The 27,073-nt window shown below is 53.4% G+C and overlaps 1 protein-coding gene across 6 annotated transcripts in view; it reads left to right on the top strand.

Annotated features, from left to right (window-relative positions):
• Positions 1-27,073, top strand: part of MEF2D (myocyte enhancer factor 2D) — a 92,444-nt gene that overhangs the window by 60,287 nt on the left and 5,084 nt on the right. For 3 of the 6 annotated variants that reach the window (XM_066568148.1, XM_066568147.1, XM_066568149.1), the window contains 6 exons: positions 3,794-3,931; positions 7,949-8,159; positions 11,562-11,618; positions 18,486-18,679; positions 19,887-19,907; positions 23,981-24,110. In XM_066568148.1, the coding sequence (XP_066424245.1) occupies positions 3,794-3,931; positions 7,949-8,159; positions 11,562-11,618; positions 18,486-18,679; positions 19,887-19,907; positions 23,981-24,110 (751 nt within the window). The remainder of the gene's footprint in view (positions 1-3,793; positions 3,932-7,948; positions 8,160-11,561; positions 11,619-18,485; positions 18,680-19,886; positions 19,908-23,980; positions 24,111-27,073) is intronic. The other 3 variants (XM_066568150.1, XM_066568153.1, XM_066568151.1) reach the window with 3 other exon arrangements.

Raw genomic sequence — 27,073 nt, 5'->3', positions numbered from 1 at the left:
TCCACCCCGTCCCACTGCTTTCCTTGACACACTTTTTTGAGGGAACAACCCCCAGGATGATTTTATATGTTTTATTTTTAAATTTTTTTATCTTTTATTTTATAATTTAAAATTTTTTTTTTGATTTTTTTTTGCCATTTATTGTGGCAAAATGCTTGGGCTGGTGGTGGCAGCCCTGTGCTCGTCCCTGTGCTTGGTTCAGGTGTCAAATACAGGCAGAGCTGAGGGCTCTGGGAGCTGCCTAAAAATTTGAATTTTGATTTGATTTTTTTATTTTTATTTTGATTTGATTTTTAAATTTTGATTTGATTTTGATTTTTTTTGGATTTTAATTTGTTTTTTTTTTTTAATTTGATTTTTAAATTTTGATTTGATTGTGATTTTTTTGGATTTTGATTTGATTTTTTTGATTTTTTATTTTGATTTTTTGTTTTTGATTTGATTTTGATTCGATTTTGATTCGATTTTATGATTTTGATTTTATTTTTTGGATTTTGATTTTATTTTTTAATTTTGATTTTATTTTGATTTTTTTGGATTTTGATTCGATTTTGATTTTTTTTGGACTTTGATTTGATTTTGATTTTTTTGGACTTTGATGTGATTTTTTTAAATTTTTTTTTTATTTTGATTTTTTGGTTTTGATTTGAATTTCATTCGATTTTGATTTGATTTTTTTTGATTTTTGATTTTCATTTTGATTTTTTTTCACGGATTACCTTCCCAATCCCCAGGCAGGGATGGGAGGGAAGAAATGAGAGCTCCAGCTCCTGCCCCTGCAGAGGGAATTGTGTTGAGATGGGCGCAGCCCCTGTTAGACACCAGAGAGTCTCTGCAGTGCCTGAAGGAAACCCAGCTTCATTGCTTCACTGCTCATGGAACAACCTTTTTTCCATTTTGCCTCTGAAAGAGAAAAAGGAAAAAAAAAACTTATTTTTTTTTTTTAGGAAAAGCTCAACTTTCTGTCTTTTGGCTGCGTCGGCGAAACAAAAGATTTTGGAAAAAAAAAATCCACAAAAAGCAGTTTCAAAAAAAAAAAAGGCAAAGCTGTTCCTTCCCCAGCAGCAGCACTTCTTCCTCTTTTGGGCCATTCTGAGAACAAACAAGGACACGTACTAAAATAGAAAAATAATAGGGAAAAGTCCTCAGGAAACTGCAGAAAAAGGCCTGGGAATCTCCTGTTCATGGCAGTGACTGATTCCCAGTGCCTTGTTCTGCAGACACTCAGCACAGGAATTAGGGACACCAGGAATTACTCAGTTATTATTATAATAGAATATATTAGTATAATATAATATAATATAATATAATATAATATAATATAATATAATATAATATAATATAATATAATATAATATAATATAATATAATACAATCTAATATAATACAATCTAATATATTAATATAATATAATGTAATATATAATATAATAAAATAATATATAATATATAATATTATATTAATATAATATATTAATATAGTATAATATATTAATATAATATAATATAATATAATATAATATGATATGATATGATATAATATAATATAATATAATATGATATAATATGTATAATGTTAATGTTAGGTATAAGAATTATTCGTAATCATTATTATCAGTTAATTAATTAATAATTATTAGATGTCAGGAATCACTGGTGACACCAGACAGGGCATCAGATGCCACCATGGTCAGGAGTGAGTGGGGTCCTTCTGTGTGTGAACAAGAACATTTCCCCTCTGCAGCTGAATCCAGGAATGAGGGTGAAAGTGGTGCCTGGGAAGGCCCAGGAAGGAGCAATTTTAATGGGAAATATTGTGAAAAGCTTCAGCTTGGATGGAGATCAGGCTGGGCTGGCTGTGGTGCCCATTGCTTGCAAAAGGATCCACCGAGCCCAACCTGTGGTGCTGAGCAAATGCTGCCAGCGGAGTTCCCAACCCATCTGGGATTTATTCACTGCAGGGTTTTTATTTCCCCCAGGGGCCCTGTGTTTCCTGCAGCTCTCAGGTAGTTGAAGAGCCACTCCCAAATAAGCTTTGGCCTCAGAACGGAGATGTTTGTTGCTGTTTAGGAAGACAGAGAATTGTCAAGACTTTTTTTTTTTTTTTTTTTCCCCTGCTGAATTTGGCATAAAAAGGCATCAAGACTTCCAGGAAATTCTGTATCTTTGACTCCTGCAAAAAAAAAAAAAAAGAAAAAGAGTTGGCAAGTGCTGGTTCCATCATAATGCCTTCATTGCTTTTGATATGTTGGAAACAGAGGGATTCAAAGTGTGCTGGTGAGCATGAGGGAGGGACTTTGGGGTGTCCCTGTGCCCTGTTGGGGGCACAGTGCTTGTCTCACCTCGTCACCTCGATGCAGCCGTGCCCAAACCTTCCCTGTCTGTGAGCCCAGTCTTGGCACGGGCTTTGCTGCCCGGTGTTGTCACCATCACCCCCCGTGTCACCCCAGCAGGGCTCCCAGCTGTCACTGTGCCACGTGCCCTGTCCTGTCCTGCTCTTCCTGTGGCGCCTTTGCGTTTGGCAAATGCCACTCGTCTGCTTTTGTCAGGAAATTCTGTCAGATTGGACAATTTGCCTATAATTTCGGGGTTTATTTTCCTATTTAGCTGTTTGGAAGCAGGTTTTCCCTGTTTTTTGCAGGACAGCAAAGAGCATTAAGGTTTTTTTTTTTTTCCCTTCGTGATGTTGTGGCACCTGAAGGTGACAAAGATGCCTGAGTTCATGAAGGGCCAGATTCAGTCCTGGTGTAAACAGAACCTTTAAAAACAAGAAAGTTTCTCTCTGTTGCTCCCCATGCTGTAATTCCTAAGTTGGCATCAAAGCCCAGGGGTTGTATCCCGATTTTTTGACCCCACTGAGGTCAGCAACATCTTGGGGTGATGCTGTTGATTTGTACAGGGGCAAGTGCTGGTCCATGCAGGCCAGGGGATGTTCTTGGGGGGACCTGAGTTTGTGCATGGCCAAATTCAGTCCTGGTGTAAACAGAACCTTTAAAAACAAGGAAGTTCCTCTCTGTTGCTCCCCGTGCTGTAATTCCTAAATTAGAGACACCCTGGCATCAAAGCCCAGGGGTTGTATCCTGATTTTTTAACCCCACTGAAGTCAGTGATGTCTTGGGGTGATTCTGTTGATTTGTACAGGGGCAAGTGCTGGTCCAGGGGAGGTTCTTGGGGGGACCTGGTACCAGTTGTTGGTTTCTCTGTGTCTGGATTGAAGGCACTTGAGATGTAGTTCATGTTTAAATAAACACTCAGGTGTTTATTATTTCTTATCACTAAAACAGTCTCACAACCGTGAGTTGGGCAGCTTTTCATGAGAAGGCACAAATTGGCCAACAATCTCTTGTCACAAGGTTTTTTTAAGACTAAACTATCCAATTAAGAGCTGACACCTGGATTATTTTCCCTTTTAACCCAATAACTGATCCCAAAGAGCTGCAATGAGGACTTTTCTGCCCAATTACAAAATGCCACCCAAACCCATGAAGAAGAAGGAAGAAGAAACCCAGGATGACACCCTGTGCCATCCACCTTGCACACTAAAAACCCCAAACCCTCAGTTTCTCACCCAGTGATCCACCTACACTGCTGTCTATAATCCATTTCACACTTTTGTGGATTCTAGTTTATTTTGAAATCCAGGAAACTTTCTCCATGGATGAGGGTCAGAGTCAGCGCTCCCTGGGGGTCAGGGCACCCCAGAGCAGGCACAGGAACATTCCCAGTGCTGCCCTGGCTTTCCCCAGGGAGCTGCCCTCGTTCCCCACCTCAGACTGTTCCGGTTGTGTTTTCAGACGTTAAGAAAGAAAGGTTTTAACGGCTGTGACAGCCCAGAGCCCGACGGCGACGACTCCATAGACCAGAGCCCCTTGATGGAGGATAAATACCGCAAAGGCAGCGAGGATCTGGATATCCTGTTCAAGAGATATGGTGTAAGTACCTGCCCGTGGCTGGAAATCCTTCATTATATGTTCTTTTCTGTTTTGTTTCTCTTCTGTTCGACCTCCCCTCGCCCTGTCCCTGGCCCCCCCTGTGTCCCCCCACACGTAACAGGCGCTGAACAAGAAGCACAGGGAGTGCGAGAGCCCCGAGGGGGACGAAGTGTTTGCTCTGACCCCGCAGACGGAAGAGAAATATAAAAAGATTGATGAGGAGTTTGATAAAATGATGCAGAGTTACCGGCTCGCAGTGAGTAGCTGGTGGCCTGCAGCCCCCCCTGGCCCCCTCCCCGGTGCCTCCAGGTGATGGGGGGGTGGATTTTGGATTTTGCATGGCTTTGCTTTGGAGCCGATGCCAGCAGCCCCTGCAGCCCTGAATGCACCTGGCTCTTGAGTGCCCTTCCTGTTGCCCAGCCTTGGGAGAATCCTTCCTGACCCTCCTTGGCTCTGGCCAGGCAGTGCAGGATGGTATTGCTTGTCTCATCTCCTCTGCTGGATTAGGGTCTCCTTTTTCACCCTCTTTTCCTCAAAAAAAACACCCCAGATTTTTGTCTGGGTTAAGATCCCGGTGTTCATGTGAGCTGGTGGCGGGCGCCGACCTCTCACATCCTTGCAAAGCTCAGCCTGGTTTGGGCTATTCCACATTAATTCCCCCCAAATCCACCGAGCCCTCAGGGCAGCTGGTGGCTGTGGCAGAAATCCAGGGAGGTTTTAGCCTGTGATCCCAGAGCTGTCACTGGCACTGGGGTGGCATCAGGACAGTGCTGAAAGGGATTTGTGTCAGGAGACGGGAGGAGGAGGGGGACACGTTTCAAATTAGTTGTTAGTTCAAGGGAGCAGAGACTATTGATGCAGGCAAGGGCTCTTCAGGGGATTAGCCCCGAGTTGCTGCAGCAGTAATTAATGCTGTGGGAGCAGGGGGGAGGCTCCTGTCCAGGGGTGGATGCAGCACAGCAAAAATGACACACACACAGAGCCCCACCCAAAATAATCTGCCCTCCTGTGCTTTGCAAGCCCCCACAAGTTAAAATTCAGGCTTTTGTTGAGAACTGGGCCTTGTGAAATCTCCAGGTTTTGGGGGTTTTTTGCTGACTCAGCGCTGTGTTGCTCCACGAGCCTTGCAAAGGATCCCAAAATCTGCGTTTTGATCCCCTGGATCTCAGGGTGGAGGAGGTGGGGAGGCTGCCCTGAGACCTGGAGGGGCTGAGGAGGTGGAGGAAAGTGCAGGTGGTGATGATCTCTTGCAGCTCTGCTGTGACAGCGAGGAGAGGGGTTCAGGGCAGGATTAGCTCTGTCAGGACGTGGATCTGCCTCAGCCTCCCTGGTTTCTCTAGGAGGGTGCAGATTCCCACCCTGCCAGGGTGTGTGGGGTGGGAGTAGAGCCCCAGCAGGACATGCACCCCTCCAGCACCTGGCACAAGCCCTACCACAGTGGAAAATAGGCTGGAAAGCCACCTGAGCTTTGTCCTTAGTGCAGAACACCCTCGTGAGCAGGGGCTGCTCAGCCTCAGAACGTGTCTGCTGCAAAGGCAGGGCCCTGAGTGGGGTCCCACCATCCAGACATGCCAATCCACAGGGACAGTCTGTGCCCAGGGGTCCTTTCAGCAGGTGGCATTCAAGTGCTGGGTGGCTCCTCATCAGGGCATAGAGCATCTGGCTCCCCCACTAAACCTCCCTGGCAGCAAGGGGCCGAGCAGTGCAGGTGGAGTGTGTGGTTGAAGGAGACGCTTTTCCATTTTAACGCTGGGTTGGTTTTGTGTGTGAGCAGAACTAACCCAGAGGAGCAGCTTAACAACAGCTGTGTCTGCTAACGAAGGGGCCCTGTGGGGCTTCTGCCTCTGGTGTTTGCCCTCCCTTCTAACAAGAGCAGAAATGGTGGATTTTGGCTGATGTGTGCATCTTCTCCCCCAGACTTTGGACCCATGTGCAAACTGCCCTTGTGCCGGGGCATTGGCAGCCTCCCACCTGTCTGCAGGTGCATTAAGGCAAATCTCAGCTCTTGGGGCTGCTGTATCAGCTCCCAGCTCCACCATGGCACTGCTCATGCCGTGGTGTGGAGGAGCTCCAGCTCTTCCTCTCCCTCGCTGGGAGCTCTGAAGGCGCACGGACGCGTTGGCAGTGATTTATTACACAACGCTGCTCCGGTGTTCGTGCAACGCCCGAGAAACCTTCCTCCACCTCCTCCTCCTCCTCCTCCTCCTCCTGTGATTCTGCTGCCGTGCAGGATGAGCTCCCGGGCTAAGCAGAGGGAGGGCTCCGTGTTCCAGCTCTCCCTGGTGCTGTGGGAGTTGCTGAGCCCCAGGGCGCAGGCTCAGAGCCGCTGGCCCCGCGGCTTGGCTGCAGCCACGGGATAGCTCTGAAGGACAGGATGCCCTTGGGAGGCAGGTGGGGAGAGTTCCTGGCAGGGAGGCGTGGGTGAGCACTGTCCTAGTCCTTCCTGCCATCCCCCTCTCTCACCTAAGGAGCAGGACCTATAGAGGAGCAGATTTTTGGAGGGGAGGAGGCTGCAAGTCCCTCTTCCCTCACTGGGGTTCCACTCTGGCTCTGTGATGGTCCCATTCAGTGCTGGGCTACTCTCCCTCTCCATCCCAGAGCAAATTAAAGTGGGACTTAAGCAAAGCCCGTGCTAAAGCCTCTAAGCAGGTGCCAGCTCCTGTTAACGAAGAGCAAATCAGTGACATAAGACAAGTGGCTGGGATAATCACAGCGGCTCTGGCTCCCACGGGACGCTGGTAGGTGAAGCTGGTCCTCAACCTGCAGCCAAGGATAGGGCTTTAGTGATGCTCCTGCATCCTTGGGGTCAGCTCATCCCTCCCAGCGGCTCCCAGAGGAGACAGGATGGATCCCAGAGTGACCCAGGGGCTCTGTGGAGCAAAACGAGTCTTTCCCAGGTGCTTGGCCACCCAGAATGGGGATCCACTGCTGGCTTCCTGCTGGCTGAGGAAGGGAGAATAGAATCCTGCTTGTGGTGAAGGGTAGTGCCAAGCTGGGCTGCTCTCAGTGCTGCTGGGAGCAGACCACCAGGCTGGTGCCCACCTTCATGCTCTGGGCTGCTCCCAGCCTCTCCTTGCCTGCCCTGAAAGCACAGGGGGTAAATAAATACCTGAAAAAGCAGGGGGAAAATAGCCTGAAAAAGAGGCAGAACACTTGTTTGCAGAGCTTGGCTATGTCCAAGAGAACGGCCCATTGCTCTTGCTGGTGTTCCCTGGTGGGAACTGGGCTCTGGTGCATTCCCTGTGAGGTGCCAGTGTGGGTTCCAGCACAGCACTGCAGGTTTGAGGAGCCTGACTGTCCCCTTTGGCAAGCAGCTGTGCTGTGCTGCAGGAGCTCTTCCTGATGTTCCCTGGTGGGGAACTCCATCCCTGCATGGTGCCAGTGTGGGTTTGAGCACAGCAATGCAGGTTTGAGGAGCCTGACTGTCCCCCCTTGGCCAGCAGCTGTGCTGTGCTGCAGGAACTTTTCCTGCTGAGGAACTGGGCTCTGGTGCATCCCCTGCAAGGTGCCAGTGTGGGTTTGAGCACAGCAGTGCAGGTTTGAGGAGCCTGCCTGTCCCTCCCTGGCCAGCAGCTGTGCTGTGCTGCAGGAACTCTTCCTGATGTTCCCTGGTGGGGAACTCCATCCCTGCAAGGTGCCAGTGTGGGTTTGAGCACAGCAGTGCAGGTTTGAGGAGCCTGACTGTCCCCTTTGGCCAGCAGCTGTGCTGTGCTGCAGGAACTCTTCCTGATGTTCCCTGGTGGGGAACTCCATCCCTGCAAGGTTCCAGTATGGGTTCCAGCACAGAAATGCAGGTTTGAGGAGCCTGACTGTCCCCTTTGGCCAGCAGCTGTGCTGTGCTGCAGGAACTTTTCCTGGTATTCCCTGGTGGGCAGCTGGGCCCTGGTGCATCCCTTGCAAGGTGCCAGGGTTCAAGCACAGCAGTGCAGGTTTGAGGAGCCTGCCCCCTTTGCCAGCAGCTGTGCTGTGCTGTGCTGCAGGAACTTGGCTCCCCTTTACCCCCTGCTCTCTGTTCAGTCCACAGTGCCCGCTCCGAACTTCGCCATGCCCGTGACGGTGCCGGTGACCAACCAGAACTCGCTGCAGTTCAGCAACCCTGGCAGCTCCCTGGTCACCCAGTCCCTGGTGACCTCCTCGCTGACAGACCCCCGGCTCCTGTCCCCACAGCAGCCAGCCTTGCAGAGGAACACGGTGTCCCCAGGGCTGCCACAGAGGCCAGCCAGTGCAGGTGAGCCACTGTGAGCCCCTCACCTGTCGGGGCGTCGGGGGTAGCACGGTCAGGACAGATGGAGATGAGAGATCTCTGCAGCCAGGGCGTGGAACTTGGGGTTTATTGCAAAGGGCCTGGGTGCAGGGGCCTGCTGGGATTTGGGGTTTATTGCACAGGGCCTGGGTGCAGGGCCCTGCTGGGATTTGGGGTTTATTGCACAGGGCCTGGGTGCAGGGCCCTGCTGGGATTTGGGGTTTATTGCAAAGGGCCTGGGTGCAGGGCCCTGCTGGGAGCTGCCAGGCACAGCTGGAGCAGGACTGAGAGAAGAGAGGGGGAGAGAGGATGAGAGGGAAAGGAGTAAAGGAGTAAAAAAGGTAAGAGAGTAAAAGGGGTAAGAGAGCGAGGTTCCCATTACAATACCATAAATCTTCTTCTGTGCTGAATATTCTAATTCTCACTGACCAATCTAGTACAAGATACAAATCCTATAGCATTTCCATACAGCCTATAAGAATCATTACATTACCATACTGTGTTACATTTTAAACCCTAAAAACTCCTCTTTGGGCCCCTTCTGCCAAGCTGTAGGGTCTGCTCTGCCCCTTGGGCCTGCCTGCAAGCAGAGGGTGTTGTTCCATCAAAAGGGGATCACCTTCAGCAGCCACACCATTGTTTTCCAGTTGTTCAGTAACTGAGGGATCTCAAAGCTTGCTTTCATTTCATTGTCGATTATAGTTTCCATATTCTCAAAATCTTTTGCCAGACAATCATATTTGTAAAGCTTTCCTGTTCCATCTTCCCCAACACTCACCTCCTCATCCTTCCTGCCTGCTGGGCTTGCAGCACCCAGCATGGGGCATCCCTGAGAGAGGGGACACCCCTGCTGCTTCCATCCCCTGTCCCGGGTCCACATCCAGCACCTGTGGGTGGCAGAAGCTCTCTGGAAGTGTTGCTGCCCCTCAGTGTGTGTGACCTCCTGCCAGCCATGGATGCTCTGTTTGTGCCCCAAACTGAGGGCAACCTCCCCACCTTACCGAGGCTCTTTGAGAGTTGGATCCCTGCAGGATCTGGGCTGGATCCCTGCAGGCTCTGGGTTGGGTTGGCCACTGCAAGATGACTCACCTGGCACCATGCCCGGGCTTGGGGGTGGCTGCTGGCACCCAGCTCGCCGGTGGCACTCTGGTGACATGGGTCTGGCTGCCTAAAAAGGGCTGTTCTGAGTTGGGCTGTGCTGCCTGCAGTTGGCTGTGGGTGATTACTCATGTGGCTGTGCTGACAGATCTGAGGAGCAGTCATTTCCAGCAGGGACCAGCCCATGGTGGCACAGGACAGGCTGGGGGAGAGAGCAGTTGTCACCCACGTCCCCTGTAGTGGCAGGGGGGACAGGGACAATGTGTGTGACCACAGCCTGGCTCTCTTTTATGATCATAAATAATATTCCTCCTATTTTGGATGCCACTGTAAAAGTCACCCAAGCTGCAAATGGCAGAGCTGGTGCCAGTGACCACCATTTGGGTCCTCAGCTGTGGCCCCTGGGGCTTTGAGAGCTCTGGGGAGCTTTGCAAAGGGGATGGATTTGGAGGGAAGGTTGGGAGGTGCTTCCAGAAGCAGGTTTGTGCTGGCTCAGGATGAGCAGGAGGAATGGCCTGGCTGGGATGCAGCAGGAACTGTGCTTCAGAGACAGCTTCTTTGCTCTCACCACCATCTCCAAAGTGCCTCAGAGCACTCAGGTATCAGGATGAGGCCCCAGAGCTGCAGAAGAGTGGACATTCTGCTCCAGGACTGATCCCAGAGAGCAGAGAGGGGTTATTCTGCTCTAGGATCAGTCCCAGAGAGCAGCATTTCCCTGCAGGCAGGGCTGGCAGAGCCCTCCTCGGGCACATGCAGCCATGGCTGAGGCTGCAGGGATCTCCTGCCCTCTCTGAGGCCCCTCAGCTGAGAGCAGAAGAGGCTTCCTGGTGGAGCAGACCCCTCTGGGGGCTCGCTGTTTCCAGCTCTCTCCCTGCTCATTTCAGGGGATCATTTTGTGGTTGTGAGCACTGAGGTGTTCCAAGTCTGGCCATCTGTGTCTCATTCACTGGCTGCCTGGGACACGGAAGAAATCCTGTTTATAGGAGCCAGGGCCTTGCATGTTAGAAAAAAAATCCTTTTTTTTTCCCCTTTTTTTTTTTTTTTCTTTTTTTTTAGCACTGCACCAGAGCTGGTTGTGTTGTTTCCAAAGCAAATGCACAGCGAGCGCTGGGTGGGTACCCTGACAGTGCCTGGTGCTGCTGGCTCGGGGATGCTGTGGGAGAAGGGCAGCCAAGAGTGGGTGGACAGGGCTGGGGGTGGGTTGGCATCACTCACCCACGGAGGTGGCAGCATGGGCACAGTGCCTGGGCTGCAGGTGGGGTCCCACAGCAGGGCACAGCCACAAAACCCTGCTGGAGCCCCTTCTGTGGGACTTGGGAGGCACAGGGACCTCTGGCTTTGCTTCCCCATCCCTTCAGGGGGGTGCTGCAGTGTCACACTCGCCACATCTAGTGGGTCACTTCACCCTTTCTCAGGCCATACAATTTTTGGGGCCATATGAGGAGTAACTGTTCTCCCCTCAGCTCAGCCCTCCCACCCTCCTCCAGCTGCCAGGGGCTCGCTGAGAGCCACGGGCTGGATCAAGATTCGTGTCTCAGGTTTCTCCATCTGGCTTGCGAAGGGCTGGGCAGTGCTCAGAGGTGGGGTTTGGCACCGAAAGCCCCCTGTTGGCCAGCCCGGGGCTCCGGGTTGACTGCGGTCGCAGCTCCGGAGCCTCCGCGCCGCCTCTTGGCTGCAGCCGTGGTCAGGCAGCCCCGGCTGGGGAATAGGTGGCTTTCAGAAATAACTTCATAACAAGGCAGAAGAAAGATCGAGTCTTCTTCCAGGCGAGGCAAAACGTTGTGGTTTTGGGGAATAAAAAGGTCCAGTTTTTCCCAGTCTGGTGGGGAATTTCAGCGCTTTGCTGCAAGTGTTGGGACGATGGGAGTGGGGATCTCTGTGGTGTCCTGGCAGTGTGGGATGGTTTCCATCCCTGTGAACATTACAGGGGGGGGATTTTGTTTCCTGTCGTGCTGCTGGGGCTCTCTCTCCCCCCAGCAGCACCAGCTCTGTGTCCCCCCCAAAAGGGGGGCTTGGAATCAAATAGCTGCAGTGTTTTCCAAGCTGCCTCCTTTGGAGCAGGCTCTGTGCACCTGGCTCCTTCCCAAAGGAAACGGATCTGCCTGGATAACATTTCCCAACCTGATCACCAGGAATGCTGCTCCTTTTGCCCAGGACTTTCTCCCCAGCAAGGCAGTCCTGTTTTTTCCCTTTTTGCCTTCCTCCACCGTGCTCCCTGGCCCCCAGAAGCGGGGATGCTCCCCCTGTTCCTGCCTTGATGCTGATCCCATCTCTGCTCTTGCTTTACAGGGGCGATGCTTGGGGGAGACCTGAACAACACGAACGGAGCCTGCCCCAGCCCCGTGGGTGAGTAAGGAGCCTTCAGGCCCTGCCCTGGCTCCATGGGGCACTCCTGCCCTCCCTACACCTCCCACAGGATTTTGCTTTGCTGTTGAGCCCGTGGGGAAGCACTGGGGAAGGTTTTGCTGCTCTTGGCAGTGGGAGGGGTTGGCATGTGGAGCTCCAGGCTGCCTTTGGTGGGGGTGCTGGTTTCAGTGACCAAGCAGTCTCCATCTGCCCAGGGTTCTGGGGAGAGCTGTAGAGCAGGGAGGTGACCCCCAAAGACCAGGATTTGGGTAGCTCTGGGTTTAGCTCCTGCTGCTGCAGCCAATTCTCTGATCAATTAACACCCAGCTCCTCCTCGTGCTTGGGCCCTATAAAGGAACTTTACTGCAAGGAAAAGAAGCTCATTAAGGACCTTTTCCACTGTGAGAGCCTCAGTGCTAATGAGGCTCAGGCCTCATGGCTCAGCTCCTCAGCTGTAAAATGCACTAACAACGTCTCCATCCCCACATCTGCCTCTGCCATCTGCAGGCTGAGGATGTTGGGCCACTGCTGGTGCAGGCACAGCCCAAAAACCAGAGCCAGCCCTGGGTACTGCTGGGAAGCAGCTGCTGCTCTCAGCACTGGCCTTGGCAGTGCTCCCAGCCTTGGCAGGGTAGATGCCATCCATCCCAGGGCAAGGGCAGAAGCAAAAGCTCCTGAGCCTGACTCCTCACCCCTTTTTGCAGTAGGTGCCCAGCTGACAGCACAGAGCAGTGTGGAATTCCACATCACCCCAGTTGAAACCAAAGTGGAGCCAGATCCCGCTGGTTTTTGGGTGGAGTTGGTCCAGTTTTGGCTCTGCAGCATTGTCCCACCTGACCCCCATCCCCTGCACTCTGGATTCTGCCAGGAATAACCATTTCCCTGTGCTGGGCAGCACTGTGCCAGCACCAGAGGGATTTGTTCACACAGCAGAACCCACCAGGGTGCTTTGTGGGGCAGTGTCCCAGTGTCTCCCAGCACCCAGCATGAATCTTTGCTGATCCTTGAGGTACACAGGGAAGGGGCCATCATACAGCTCTGGATTCTGCCATTTCCCTGTGCTGGGCAGCACTGTGCCAGCCCCAGAGGGCTTTCTATCCAGAGCAAAACCCACCAGGGTGCTTTGTGGGGCAGTGTCTCCCTGGGCTCTCCCAGCACGGAGCTTTGCTGATCCTTGAGGTACACAGGGAAGGGGCCATCGTGCCCCAGGCAGCTCTGGGGGCTCCATTCCCCACAGCCACCCCCATGTCAGCTGTCAGAGCACTCAGGATTCTGGATTCTGCCATTTCCCTGTGCTGGGCAGCACCGTGCCAGCCCCAGAGGGATTTGTTGACACAGCAAAACCCACCAGGGTGCTTTGTGGGGCAGCGTCTCCCAGCACCCAGCACAGAGCTTTGCTGATCCTGGAGGTACACAGGGAAGGGGCCATCGTGCCCCAGGCAGCTCTGGGGCCTCGTTCCCCCCCATCCACCCCCGTGTCAGCTGTTGGAGCAGCCCCTGCGGGTGCAGAGCTTGGCAGGGCCCCTGAATGTCAGCATTGACGTCACCCGAGCATTCCCTGCGTTCCTGCTGCCACTGCAGGAAATGGGGCTGAGCAGCAGGGCCAGCCCCAGACCCCTGCTGTCCCCAGACTCTCCCCGCCCTCCCTGGGGCTCCCCTCGTGCCTCTGGGAGGGCACTGTGGCTCTGGCACTTCTCAAATACCTGCTACGTCTCTTCCTCCTCCTCCTCCTCCTCCTCCTCCTCCTCCTCCTCCTCCTCCTCCTCCTCCTCCCTTGCAGTCTCTGCAGCACTCAGTGATCACCTGCTGCCTCTGAGTCATCAGCTGCGGGTGCCTCTGGCCGGATCCTGCAGTGCTGTGTCCCTGCATGCTGCCCACACTCCATGGCTGTGCCACCCTGGGGATGCAGCACCCGCCCCTGCCCCGTGGGGGATGCTGAGCCCTGAGTGTCCCCGCTCAAATTCCCCCTGCAAAGGCAGCCCAGAGGAGCCAGAGGGCTCCTGCCACAGGCATCTTCTATGGAAAATCCTTTCTTTAGGATTTGTTCCTCCTGAGAAGGCCTCAGGAACAAAATGCAAACAATGGTTATCTGCTGCTGTGGAATGCAACAGGGGCATCTGGGATTGGGCTCATGTGGTTGTTTCTAATTAATGGCCAATCACAGCCCAGCTGTCCAGACTGTCTCAGCCAGTCAGAGGATTTTGTTATCATGTGTGATGGTGTTCACAGGGGTCTCAGGTTGAGGGAAGAGATGAGGATCTGACTCCATGTTTCAGAAGGCTTGATTTATTATTTTATGATATATATTACATTAAAACTATACTAAAAGAATGGAAGAAAGGATTTCATCAGAAGGCTGGCTAAGAATAGAATAAGAAAGAATGATAACAAAGGTTTGTGGCTCTGATAGAGTCTGAGCCAGCTGGGCTGTGATTGGCCATTAATTAGAAACAACCACATGAGACCAATCCCAGATGCCCCTGTTGCATTCCACAGCAGCAGATAATCATTGTTTGCATGTTGTTCCTGAGGCCTCTCAGCTTCTCAGGAGGAAAATTCCCAAGGAAAGGATTTTTCATAAAAGATGTCTGCGACAATCCTTCTTTTCTATTCTTAGCCAGCCTTCTGATGAAATCCTTTCTTCTATTCTTTTAGTATAGTTTAAATATAATATATATTATAAAATAATAAATCAAGCTTTCTGAAACATGGAGTCAGATCCTCATCTCTTCCCTCAGAGCCCTGTGAGCACCATCAGAGCTCCTCTTTTAGACTCCTTCCCTTGGCTGAGCAGTGCAGCCCCTCTCTCTGGATCCGTGCTGGCTGCACGTGGCAATGACAGCAGCAATGACAGCCCAAGGCCACCCCACCCATCTTTGGGGGTGAGTGGGGGCAGCACTGGAGCCCAAAGCAGCTCAGGGAGCCACCCCAACCCACAGTGATGCAGGGTGTGCCTCAAACAGGCTCACCATGGGAGCCCCGTGGGCATCCATGCATTGGGAAGGAGAATATCAAAGGATTTAACATTTCTTATGGCTTTTCCATGGTCATGGGAAGGAGAATATCAAAGAGTTTAACATTTCTTATGGCTTTTCCATGGCCCTGGGAAGGAGAACATCAAAGAGTTTACCATTTCTTTTGGCTTTTCCATGGCTTTGGGAATGAGATTATCAAAGAGTTCAACGTTTCTTTTGGCTTTTCCATGCCTTGAGAAGGAGAATATAAAAGAATTTAACATTTCTTTTGGCTATTCCATGGCATTGGGAAGGAGAATATCAGAGTTTAACATTTCTTTTGATTTTTCCATGGCCTTGAGAAGGAGAATATCAAAGAATTGAAGATTTCTTTTGGCTTTTCCATGGCTTTGAGAAGGAGAATATCAGAGAATTTAAGATTTCTTTTGGCTTTTCCATGGCCACCAGCACTGCAGGTCACCCGAGGAATTTCTGCACTTTTGTTGTTGATAAATCTAAAAGCCAGTGCCCCTGTGGGACCAAGGGGAGCATTGCCACCCCTGTGCCATCTGTGGGGTCAGAGCATTGCTACTCCTGTGCCATCTGTGGGGCCAGAGGAGAGTGTCACCAGTGCTCCCCTTGATCCCCACAGATGGCACAGGGGTGGCAATGCTGCCCTTGGTCCCACAGCTGGCACAGGGGTGGCAATGCTCTGATCCCACAGATGGCACAGGGGTGGCAATGCTCCCCTTGGTCCCACAGATGGCACAGGGGTGGTGACACTTCCCTTGGTCCCACAGATGGCACAGGGGTGGCAGTGCTCCCCTTGGTCCCACAGATGGCACAGGGGTGGCAGTGCTCCCCTTGGTCCCATAGCTGGCACAGGGGTGGCAATGCTCTGATCCCACAGATGGCACAGGGGTGGCAATGCTCTGATCCCACAGATGGCACAGGGGTGGCAATGCTCCCCTTGGTCCCACAGATGGCACAGGGGTGGTGACACTTCCCTTGGTCCCACAGATGGCACAGGGGTGGCAGTGCTCCCCTTGGTCCCACAGATGGCACAGGGGTGGCAATGCTCTGATCCCACAGATGGCACAGGGGTGGCAATGCTCCCCTTGGTCCCACAGATGGCACAGGGGTGGCAATGCTCTGATCCCACAGATGGCACAGGGGTGGCAGTGCTCCCCTTGGTCCCACAGATGGCACAGAGGTGGTGACACTCCCCTTGGTCCCACAGCTGGCCCAGGGCTGGCATCCAGGGCAGCATTACCACCCCTGTGCCCGCTGTGCCCACCCTGGGCAGCTCCAGGGGCGCAGGGACTTTGCTGAGCCCCCCTCCCTGCAGTGTTGGTGGCAGCAGCCCCTGCTGGAATGCAGCTGCAGCTCGATGTGCATGTCATTAATAATGCAATCAGCGACCTATTTTTCCCGGTCTAACGTGCAATGAATGTGAGGGCTGAATCCTGGTGATTGCTGAACGCCTTTCTATCTTTGGGGCCTATTCATGAAAAAAAACCAACCCTCATCAGAACAGTAATCTGATCCAATTTATTCCTTTCCTGATGTTCATCAAATCTTTTCCTTTTTATTTTTTTTTTCTTCCTTTCCTTTCTTCTTTTTTTTTTCCCCTTCTCTTTGCACATAAAATCCTTAAGTGGGGCAGCAGGAGGAGGAGGAGGAGGAGGAAAGGAGGGAACCTCAGATCTTCAAAGGGGCAGTGGGAGCAGTGAACTGAGTCCTCACTCTGCCACAGCCCCTTTTCACTGCCCCAGTAGCAGAAAGAGGCCCTAAAAGTGAATGTGCCAATAATTACCCATCTTGGCAGGGCTGTGGTGCCCAAGCAAAGCAGGGAAAGAGCCTGGCTGCAGATCAGGCTCTGAGATTTGCTGGGTGTTTCTGCAGGAACACAAAGGGAAGTCCCTGCAGGTTGGGCAGCTTGGGGGCTGCTGCCTGTCCTGGGGTGAACCTGCTGGGGTGCAGGAGGGATTTGGGGGGGATGAGGTGCTGCTCTCCCACAGGAAGGAGCAGTCACGGAGTGTAGGATGGTCGGGATGGATGGAGGTGAGGAATCTCTGAAGCCAGGGCTTGGGATTTGGGGTTTATTGCAAAGGGCCTGGGTGCAGGGGATTTTTGGGATTTGGGGTTATTGCAAAGGGCCTGGGTGCAGGGCCCTGCTGGGATTTGGGGTTTATTGCAAAGGGCCTGGGTGCAGGGCCCTGCTGGGATTTGGGGTTTATTGCACAGGGCCTGGGTGCAGGGGATTTTTGGGATTTGGGGTTTATTGCAAAGGGCCTGGGGGCAGGGGCCTTTTGGAGTTTGGGGTTTATTGCACAGGGCCTGGGTGCAGGGGCCTTTTGGGATTTGGGGTTTATTGCAAAGGGCCTGGGTGCAGGGGATTTTTGGGATTTGGGATTTATTGCAAAGGGCCTGGGTGCAGGGCCCTGCTGGGATTTGGGGTTTTTGCAAAGGGCCTGGGTGCAGGGCCCTGCTGGGATTTGGGGTTTTTGCAAAGGGCCTGGGTGCAGGGCCCTGCTGGGATTTGGGGTTTTTGCAAAGGGCCTGGGTGCAGGGCCCTGCTGGGATTTGGGGTTTTTGCAAAGGGCCTGGGTGCAGGGCCCTGCTGGGAGCTGCCAGGCACAGCTGGAGCAGGACTGAGAGAAGAGAGGGGGAGAGAGGATGAGAGGGAAAGAGAGTAAAGGAGTAAAAAAGGTAAGAGAGTAAAAGGGTAAGAGAGCGAGGTTCCCATTACAATACCATAAATCTTCTTCTGTGCTGAATATTCTAATTCTCACTGACCAATCCAGTACAAGATACAAATCCTACAGCATTTCCATACAGCCTGTAAGAATCATTACATCACCATACTGTGTTACATTTTAAACCCTAAAAACTCCTCTTTGGGCCCCTTCTGCCAAGCTGTAGGGTCTGCTCTGCCCCTTGGGCCTGCCTGCAAGCAGAGGGTGTTGTTCCATCAAAAGGGGATCACCTTCAGCCAGCCACACCATTGTTTTCCAGTTGTTCAGTAACTGAGGGATCTCAAAGCTTGCTTTCATTTCAATCTCGCTTATAGTTTCCATATTCTCAAAATCTTTTGCCAGACAATCATATTTATAAGGCTTTTCTTATAAATAATTTTTCATCTAAAAATGATGAAAAAAAATCATGTTTTAAACCATGTTTCATCTTCCCCAGCACTGGAGCACTGATGGAGCCCCAGTGCAGTGTGTCCATCACCATCACCACTGCCACTCCTCCAACCTTCACCTGCTCCCTCTCTGTGCCCCCTGTTCCTGTGCATGAAAAACGCCAATCACTTGTTTTTAAAATTTTAAAAGTTTAATAGTAATAAAATGGTTATAAAAAAATAGTAATACAATTAGAGTAATAATAATTTGGACAGTTTGAATTAGGACAATATGAGACAATAGAGACAAAGAGTTAGGATGTCCAGGTACCTTTTTCTGGGCAGCACCAGCCCAAAAAAGGACCCACATTAACAAAGGATTAACCCTTAAAAACAACAGCCTTTTGCATATTCATACACTGCATACATGATGCATAAATTCCATTCAAACAGAAGATTGTGTCTGGTCATCATCAACTTCTTCCTCTGAATCCTAATAGTGCCTTCAAGGCGGGAAGAAGTTCGTTTCTACTGATAAGAGAGAAATAAATTCTCTTTCTCTGAAAGATTGAGGTGTCCTGTGGCTGCTATCTCAAGTCCTTACTTTAGAAAAGTATCCTACACAGCATCGCTTCTATTTTAACATTTTGTTAGAACCTAAAACTCTATTTACCACACTACTTAAGAGAATGAACACAGCATCACTTTCTAACCCAACCCATCTAACATCCATTTGAATATCTGCAAAAAGCCAATCATTAAACACACGCATTTTTCCCACTGCAGGAAACGGCTACGTCAGTGCCAGGGCCTCTCCGGGGCTCCTGCCCGTGTCCAACGGCAGCAGCCTGGGCAAGATCATCCCGGCCAAGTCCCCTCCACCACCGGGGGCGCACGGAGCTCAGCTGGCCCCCAACAGCCGCAAGCCCGACCTGCGAGTCATCACCTCGCAGGGCAGCAAGGGGCTGATGCACCACCTGGTGAGTGCCACTGTGCCACTGCTGCGGCTGCCAGGGGCTGCCAGGGGGTGCCAGCGGGGTAATTTGGGGCTGTAGTGGTAATTTGGGGGCTGGATGGGGCCGTGCTGGAGGGGAGATCTGAGGGGGAAGGATGGGATTCGTGCCTGCAGCATCCTGGAGCGGGCAGCACTGTGAGCTGTGTGTGCCCCATGGATGGTACAAACCCTCTCCCAGGTGCCATTTTCACCAGTTTGTGCCCCATGAATGGTACAAACCCTCTCTCAATCACCACCCTGACTCATGTGTGCCCCATGAATGGTACAAACCCTCTCTCAAGCACCATCTGACCTGTGTGTGCCCCATGGATGGTGCAAACCCTCTCCCAATCACCACCCTGACCCTGTTTGTGCCCCATGAATGGTATAAACCCTCTCTCAAACACCATTTGAGGTGTTTGTGCACCATAAATGGCACAAACCCTCTCCCAAACACCATTTTGAGGTGTTTGTACCCCATGAATGGCACAAACCCTCTCTCAATCACCACCCTGACCCGTGTGTGCCCCATGGATGGTGCAAAGCCTCTCCCAAGTGCCATTTTCACCAGTTTGTGCCCCATGGGTGGTACAAACCCTCTCCCAAGCACCATCTGACCTGTGTGTGCCCCATGGATGGTGCAAACTGTGTGCCAGGCACTATCTGAGCTGTTTATGCCCCATAGATGGTACAAACCATCTCCCAAACACCATTTTGAGCTGTTTCTGCCCCATGAATGGCACAAACCCTCTCCCAAATACCACCCTGACCCTGTTTGTGCCCCATGAATGGCACAAACCCTCTCCCAAATACCACCCTGACCCTGTTTGTGCCCCATGAATGGTACAAACCCTCTCCCAATCACCACCCTGACCCTGTTTGTGCCCCATGGCTGGCACAAACCCTCTCCCAAATACCACCCTGACCCTGTTTGTGCCCCATGAATGGTACAAACCCTCTCCCAAATACCACCCTGACCCTGTTTGTGCCCCATGAATGGTACAAACCCTCTCTCAAACACCATTTTGAGCTGTTTGTGCCCCATGAATGGCACAAACCCTCTCCCAGTCACCACCCTGACCCGTGTGTGCCCCGTGGAGGTGAGGGTGAGGTGCCAGTGGGCACGGTGCTGCTGGGGGGGGCTGTGTGAGTTAACAGTGCTCTCGGTTCTCTCCCTGTTCTCCCCTGCACAGACCGAGGACCACCTGGCTCTGGTGAGTTCCCCTCTGGGTGTGCATGGTGTGGTGGCCCATGGGCTGTTTGTCCCCTCAGTCCTGTCCTGGCCTGGCATGGGGCACACAGAGGGGTGGGCACTGGCTCTCTGTGGTGGGAATGTGGTGGGGGATGTGGGCACCAGCTTGGATCCAGTCCTGCTGCAGAAAATAAATCCAGAGAAAAACAGCTCTTAGGAAAACCCAGTTCCCTGTGGGAAAGGAGCTGGCATGAGCTGCAAAGGGCCTGTTTCTCCACCAAGGCCAAAATTGCTGTGTTGGTCCCCCTGGGGAGGTCAGCCAGGGTCCCTGTGGGGACTGTGGAGCTGAGCTGGGCACTGCCACTGCCCTGGACCTGCCCATGGGGCTTGGCTGGAGCCACCACAGCTCCAGCACAGGGACACCTGGCCCATGGCCAGCACATGGGAGACAGGGAGTAAATCAGGCTCTTCCCATATTAAAGATATTATTTAAAGCCTGTGTAAATCCACTGGCTGCCTTGTGCACTCCCTAAACCTCCCTTGTGCACGGGGCAGTTTTCTGTGTTATTTTTATGGCTTTTTTTTTTTTTTTTTCCCTCTCCCTGGCAGCAAAGTGAATGCCACCTTGTTTGTGGCAAGGATTCACTCTGCTCTGTTGCTATTCTGGTGCAGGGCAGATGGGAGACAGGGTCAGCCCAGCAAGGGAAGGGCAGGAGCTGCTGCAGGATGCAGATCCCACAGCCAGGGAAAAGCTCTCCAAAAACACAGGAGAAAGCCAATCCCTCTGGCAGCCTGCACTGAGACACTCCTGGCCAGGGCAAGGGTGGGCCAGGCATGACAGACACAAATTCTGCTCCTCTTTGTGTCCCCAAACCCTTCTTGCTTAGTGGCCCCCTTCCAGCATCTCTGTGCCTCAGTTTCCCCGTGTGTGGAGGGAGAGCAGTCACTCTGCCCTCCCCATTTTGCTCATTCCTGATCCCTGTGCCCATTCCCTGGCTGCACACTGCAGCAGCATTGGTGCAAATCCACTGGGGTGGCATTTGCAGTTTTAATTGTTGGGCTGAATTCACCTGGTGGCTTTTGGCCTGAAGTGAAAAACGTCCTCACCTTGTGATGGTGTTCACAGGGGTCTGAGGATGAGGGAGGAGATGAGGATCTGACTCCATGTTTCAGAAGGCTTGATTTATTATTTTATGATATATATTACATTAAAACTATACTAAAAGAATAGAAGAAAGGATTTCATCAGAAGGCTGGCTAAGAATAGAAGAAGAAAGAATGATAACAAAGGTTTGTGGCTCTGATAGAGTCCGAGCCAGCTGGGCTGTGATTGGCCATTAATTAGAAACGACCCCATGAGCCCAATCCCAGATGCACCTGTTGCATTCCACAGCAGCAGATAATCATTGTTTGCATGTTGTTCCTGAGGCCTCTCAGCTTCTCAGGAGGAAAATTCCCAAGGCAAGGATTTTCCATAAAAGATGCCTGTGACACTCGCCCCAGCCAAGGTGGCAGCAGTCAGGTGGATGCCAGTGAGGGTGGTGAAATGTGGCCAGGCTGGCACAGGCACCTTGGCACTGCTGCATCAGGAAGGGAACTGCAGGGTGTGTGCCCCACAGATCCCCCCTGCTCCTCCAGCCTTCTCCCCAGCTTTGCTCCCTCCACGCTGCTCAGCCCACACACAGCAGATCCTCTCTGCAAGTGGCAGCTCCCACCTCATCCCAGGCAGCTGTGAGATGAGTCAGGATCCCTCCAGTGCATCCCCAGTGCCCACAGCCCCAGCCCTGCCACCCTCAGTGCTGCTCCTGCAGCTCTGAGCCTGCTCTCCTCCCTGCCAGGCTTCAGAGAGGTGTCCCCCCATTGCTGTCCACACTCCCACCACTGCAGGGCCAGCAGGGTCCATGCCCTGGCAGCATGCTGCATGGTTGGCACCACCTGGGAGTGTTGTCTGTGGGCACGGTGTGAGTGGCACAATGTGGGGGGCAGCTTGCACAGCTCCTCCCTGCGTGGATTGTGCTGAAAATCGGGCGTTGTGACAATGACAACGGCGCCCACACTCACCTCGGGGCGCCAGGGAGGTTCCTGGGGCTGGCACAGCTTGCCCTGCTGCTGTCCCTGTGCCACACTCACCCCTGTGCCCTGCCAGGGAAGGCACAGGGCCCTGCAGAGACGGGCACAAGGGATGGGGCTGTGGGGGCACAAGGGATGTGGGGCTGTGGGGGCACAAGGGATGGGGCTGTGGGCCCTGCAGAAGGGATATGGGGCTGTAGAGAGGGGCAGAATGGGCTGTGGGGGCACAAGGGATGGGGCTGTGGGCCCTGCAGAAGGGATGGGGCTGTGGGGACTGCAGAGAGGGGCACAAGGGATGGGGCTGTGGGGGCACAAGGGATGTGGGGCTGTGAGGGCACAAGGGATGAGGCTGTGGGCCCTGCAGAGAGGGGCACAAGGAATATGGGGGCACAAGGGATGGGGCTGTGGGCCCGGCAGAGAGGGGCACAAGGGATGGGGCTGTGAGGGCACAAGGGATGGGGCTGTGGGCCCTGCACAAGGGATGGGGCTGTGAGGGCACAAGGGATGGGGCTGTGGGCCCTGCAGAGAGGGGCACAAGGGATGGGGCTGTGGGGGCACAAGGGATGTGGGGCTGTGGGGGCACAAGGGATGGGGCTGTGGGCCCTGCAGAAGGGATATGGGGCTGTAGAGAGGGGCAGAATGGGGCTGTGGGCCCTGCAGAGAGGGGCACAAGGGATGGGGCTGTGGGCCCTGCAGAGAGGGGCACAAGGGATATGGGGGCACAAGGGATAGGGCTGTGGGCCCTGCACAAGGGATGGGGCTGTGGGCCCTGCAGAGAGGGGCAGAATGGGGCTGTGGGCCCTGCACAAGGGATGGGGCTGTGGGCCCTGCATCCCCCTGGTCTCTCATCCAGGCAGGACAGGGACAGGGCTGTGCCTTTGTAAGGATCTTTTGTGCCACGTCCTTAACCCACAGCACGGCCAGGGCTGGCTGCCAGCAGGATGTGTGCCAGGAAAACCTTCTCCTGCAGCCCCCCACAGCTTTAGCAGTCAGAGCCCTGCTAATCTCCTTGCCCAGGCCACAGGGGGCACCCGGGGCTGGGCACTGTGTGGGTGCAAGGGGAGCAAATCCTGCACAGCCAGGTGCTCTCACCCGCTGCAGGTGGCCAGGGCAGGGTGCCAGCCTCCAGCCCTGTGCCAGGAGGGTCTCCCTGGCCATGGGGGAGCACTGCAGAGTGTGTGCCCAGCCCTGCAGGGCCCTGAGCTGCACAGTTGCACCCTCATGCCAGGCGTGGTTCAAGCTGGGCACTGCCCCAGTCTTCACAGGGTGACGTGTGCTGGGTGCTTGGGATTAGAGTCAAGCCTCTTGAGTCTGATTTAAATCAGATCAGCAGAGACAGCCCAGATTATCTGCCTTGTAAACAGGGCTGAATCTGACCTGTGGGTCTGCCCACATAACTGCCTGGAAAACCAAGGGGGGGAGCTTGGGGTGCTCTGGTCCAAGGGCAGAATTTTTCCATGGTGGACCTGCTAATACCTGAGTCACCAAAACCTTGTGAGGGCACTGAGCCAGCAGGCTGCTGAGCACTGGACTTGGAGTTTAGGGATTCCAGAGTCCCTTTAAAATCCTGAGGCCAATGCTTGGTGTCCTCAGCTTCCCTTGAGGCAGGGGTTTGTTCCTGGCCACCAGAGCTGCAGGGAGATGTCAGCTCTGTGCTGGTTTTGGTTTGCTTTGATGCCTTTGTCACTCCTTGGGAGCTCAGCAAGGCTCACTCTGGAAAGCAGTGAGGAATTGTCTGAGGCCTCCTGGTGGTTTCCCCCTCCATGCACTCAGGGGCATGGCTGGTGCTGCTGGGTGAAGGAAGGGGACTCAAGGCTGTGACCTGCAGATGAGTGTCAGTGCCTGGTGTGGTTTGTACTTTGCTTTTTTGCAGTGTGGAATGGCCAGAGGATCAATCCTGCCTGTCCCCACGGTCTCCATGCTCAGTCCCAGTGCATGCCCAGGGGGTCTGGGGGGGCCACAACCTCTGAAAATGACCCAATCCAACCATCTGGGCTTTAACTCCCTCCCTCTTTGCTCCCACAGCAGAACACACAGCGCTTGGGTGTCTCTCAAGCAACTCACTCTCTGACCACACCAGTCGTGTCCGTGGCCACTCCGAGTCTGCTGACACAGGGGCTGCCCTTCTCAGCCATGCCCACAGCCTACAACACAGGTAAGACATGGGCAGGACAGAGCTGTGACACAGGTGAGACATGGGCAGGACAGAGATCTGAGCAGGTGAGACATGGCCAGGACAGAGATCTGAGCAGGTGAGACATGGGCAGGACAGAGATCTGAGCAGGTGAGACATGGCCAGGACAGAGATCTGAGCAGGCGAGACATGGGCAGGACAGAGATCTGAGCAGGTGAGACATGGGCAGGACAGAGCTCTGAGCAGGTGAGACATGGGCAGGACAGAGATCTGAGCAGGTGAGACATGGGCAGGGCAGAGCTCTGAGCACGTGAGACATGGGCAGGAGAGAGATCTGAGCAGGTGAGACATGGCCAGGACAGAGATCTGACACAGGTGTGACATGGACAGGACAGAGATCTGAGCAGGTGAGACATGGGCAGGGCAGAGATCTGACACAGGTGAGACATGGCCAGGACAGAGATCTGACACAGGTGTGACATGGGCAGGAGAGAGATCTGACACAGGTGAGACATGGCCAGGACAGAGATCTGACACAGGTGTGACATGGCCAGGACAGAGCTCTGAGCAGGTGAGACATGGGCAGGGCAGAGATCTGACACAGGTGAGACATGGCCAGGACAGAGCTCTGAGCAGGTGAGACATGGGCAGGGCAGAGATCTGACACAGGTGTGACATGGACAGGACAGAAATCTGAGCAGGTGAGACATGGGCAGGGCAGAGATCTGACACAGGTGAGACATGGCCAGGACAGAGATCTGAGCAGGTGAGACGTGGCCAGGACAGAGATCTGACACAGGTGTGACATGGGCAGGAGAGAGCTCTGAGCAGGTGAGACATGGGCAGGACAGAGATCTGAGCAGGTGAGACATGGCCAGGACAGAGATCTGACACAGGTGAGACATGGACAGGGCAGAGCTCTGGCACAGACAGGACCTGGCCAGGATAGAGCTTTAAGCAGACCGGACCTGGCCAGAGCAGAGCTCTCAGGTGTCTCAGTTAGCTCTGACACAGACAGGACCTGGCCAGGACAGAGCTTTAAGCAGACAGGACCTGGCCAGAGCAGAGTTTTAAGCAGACAGGACCTGGCCAGGACAGAGCTCTGGCACAGACAGGACCTGGCCAGGACAGAGCTCTCAGGTGTCTCAGCCCCAGAGGGAAATGTGCTGCTGCAGGTGTGCCTGGGGCTCCCTGAGCAGCTGCAGTGATGCTCCTGGCACTCTCCACTGCAGCACATGGAGTGCAAGGGTTCCACAGGACTAAAAGCAAGGGAATTTCATTGTGTCAGTGGTGAGAGCTCATTGTCATAGCCAGAAGGGCTGTGAGGGCTGATGCAGCCCATTGCACTGTGCAAGTGGATGCTAATTACAGCTACACCCATCCCCGGGCTCTCAGAGCTCTGGGGATGTTGTAATAATGACAACAAATCCCTCAGAAAGTTTGGGAAGAATGCAAACCAACCTGCTCCCAGCCACAGCTGATTCGGGTGCTGGGTTGAAACCAGCCCCAGGCGACAGTGACAGTGCACTTGCCCAAACACCAGAATTGCTCATCTCTCACCTGTCAGACCTCCAGCAAGGCTTTGAGGGCTTGCTGGCTGCCTGTGTAACTTGTTCTGAGGAAAAGTTTGCAACAAATGTACAAAAGCTGCCTGTCTGGAAGAAGGCAGAAGTGGCAGTTGGATACTCCCTGTCCTAATGAGTAGGTGCAGTCCCAGAGATGCTGGCTGTGCGTGATGGGGCTGCTCTCCTGCGTGACCATGTGGTTCACCAGCCAGCCAGAGTCCCCAAAATAGGTTTTAATTGAGCCCTGTGCACTGCTCAGAGCAGAGGAGCCTGAATTTCAGCTCTCTGTAGTTATTTTTTCTCTCAGCTGACCGTGGGCAGAGCTGTGTTCCTGCCCAGGTGCTGTGGAGGCACCACTGTAGGGTGCAAACTCTGAACCTGGCAGTGCTGCCAGAGCTGCCCTGTTAGCTGGGCAGGAATTGGCTTCATTTGTGAAGGGTCTGGAGCACAAGGAGCTGAGGGGGCTCAGCCTGGAGGAAAGGAGGTTTGGAGGGACTTTGTCACTGTCCACAACTCCATGACGGGGGGACAGCCAGGATTGGGCTCTGCTCCTGGGTGACAAAGGACAGGACAAGGAGAAACGGCCCCAGGGGGGGTTTAGGTGGGGTATTAGGGACAATTTCTGTGTGGAAAAGGTGTTCAGGCTTTGAACAGGCTGTCTGGGGCAGTGTTGGTGTCACCATGCCTGGAGGGATTTAACAGAGGTGATTGTGGCACTTGGGGACATGGCTCAGTGGTGGCCTTGGCAGTGCTGGGGGAGCAATTGGACTCCATGGTCTGGGACAGCCTTTCCAGCCCAGATAATTCAGTGGTTCTGTGGTGCTGCAGAGGTGGTGGAGAGCTGCAGATGCCCTGAGCAAACTCCCACCCTGGAGCATTGCCTGGAGCATTGCCCAGGACTCACCTGCTAGCTGGGTGGGCATTGCCTGGATTCCAGGCTGGTGCAGCTGTGCTGAGCTGCCCTTTGGCCAGAATTCTGTGCCCTTTCCTGTGCTGGGGTGTCAAACCTGCCCCTTCCCAGCCCTGTGACCTGGGGCTGAAGCCCTGCTGGGGGCTGAGGGGCAGCCAGGAGCTCCCAGAGCAGAGCAGGCAGTGCCGGGGGGGGTGTGGAGCAGGGAAGCCGGTGCCAGGATGTTGGGTGGGGTGTGCTGGGGATTTGGCAGCAGTTCAGCACCAGCACAGCCACCTCTGTGTGTGCTGCTGGGGTGGGGACAGCTGAAACCACGAGACACCCAAAATTAGAGCTAGGGAGGGGGAGGAGAGGGTGTGAGGAGGGTTTGCTGGGTGGCTGTGGCAGGCTGACACGGCTGACCAAGGCCTGACCATCTCCTCAAGGAGCAGCCCTTCCCTCCCTGGCTTTCTCCACCAGCATTCTTTGTAGAATCCCCTCTGGTTTGAGGTGCCCCACTGGGATTTTCA

This window comes from Molothrus aeneus, chromosome 31 (assembly GCF_037042795.1).
Source record: "Molothrus aeneus isolate 106 chromosome 31, BPBGC_Maene_1.0, whole genome shotgun sequence".
NCBI classification, from domain to species: domain Eukaryota; kingdom Metazoa; phylum Chordata; class Aves; order Passeriformes; family Icteridae; genus Molothrus; species Molothrus aeneus.
Note: the sequence above shows the minus strand (reverse complement) of the source record. Positions and strands in the feature narration are given on the sequence as shown.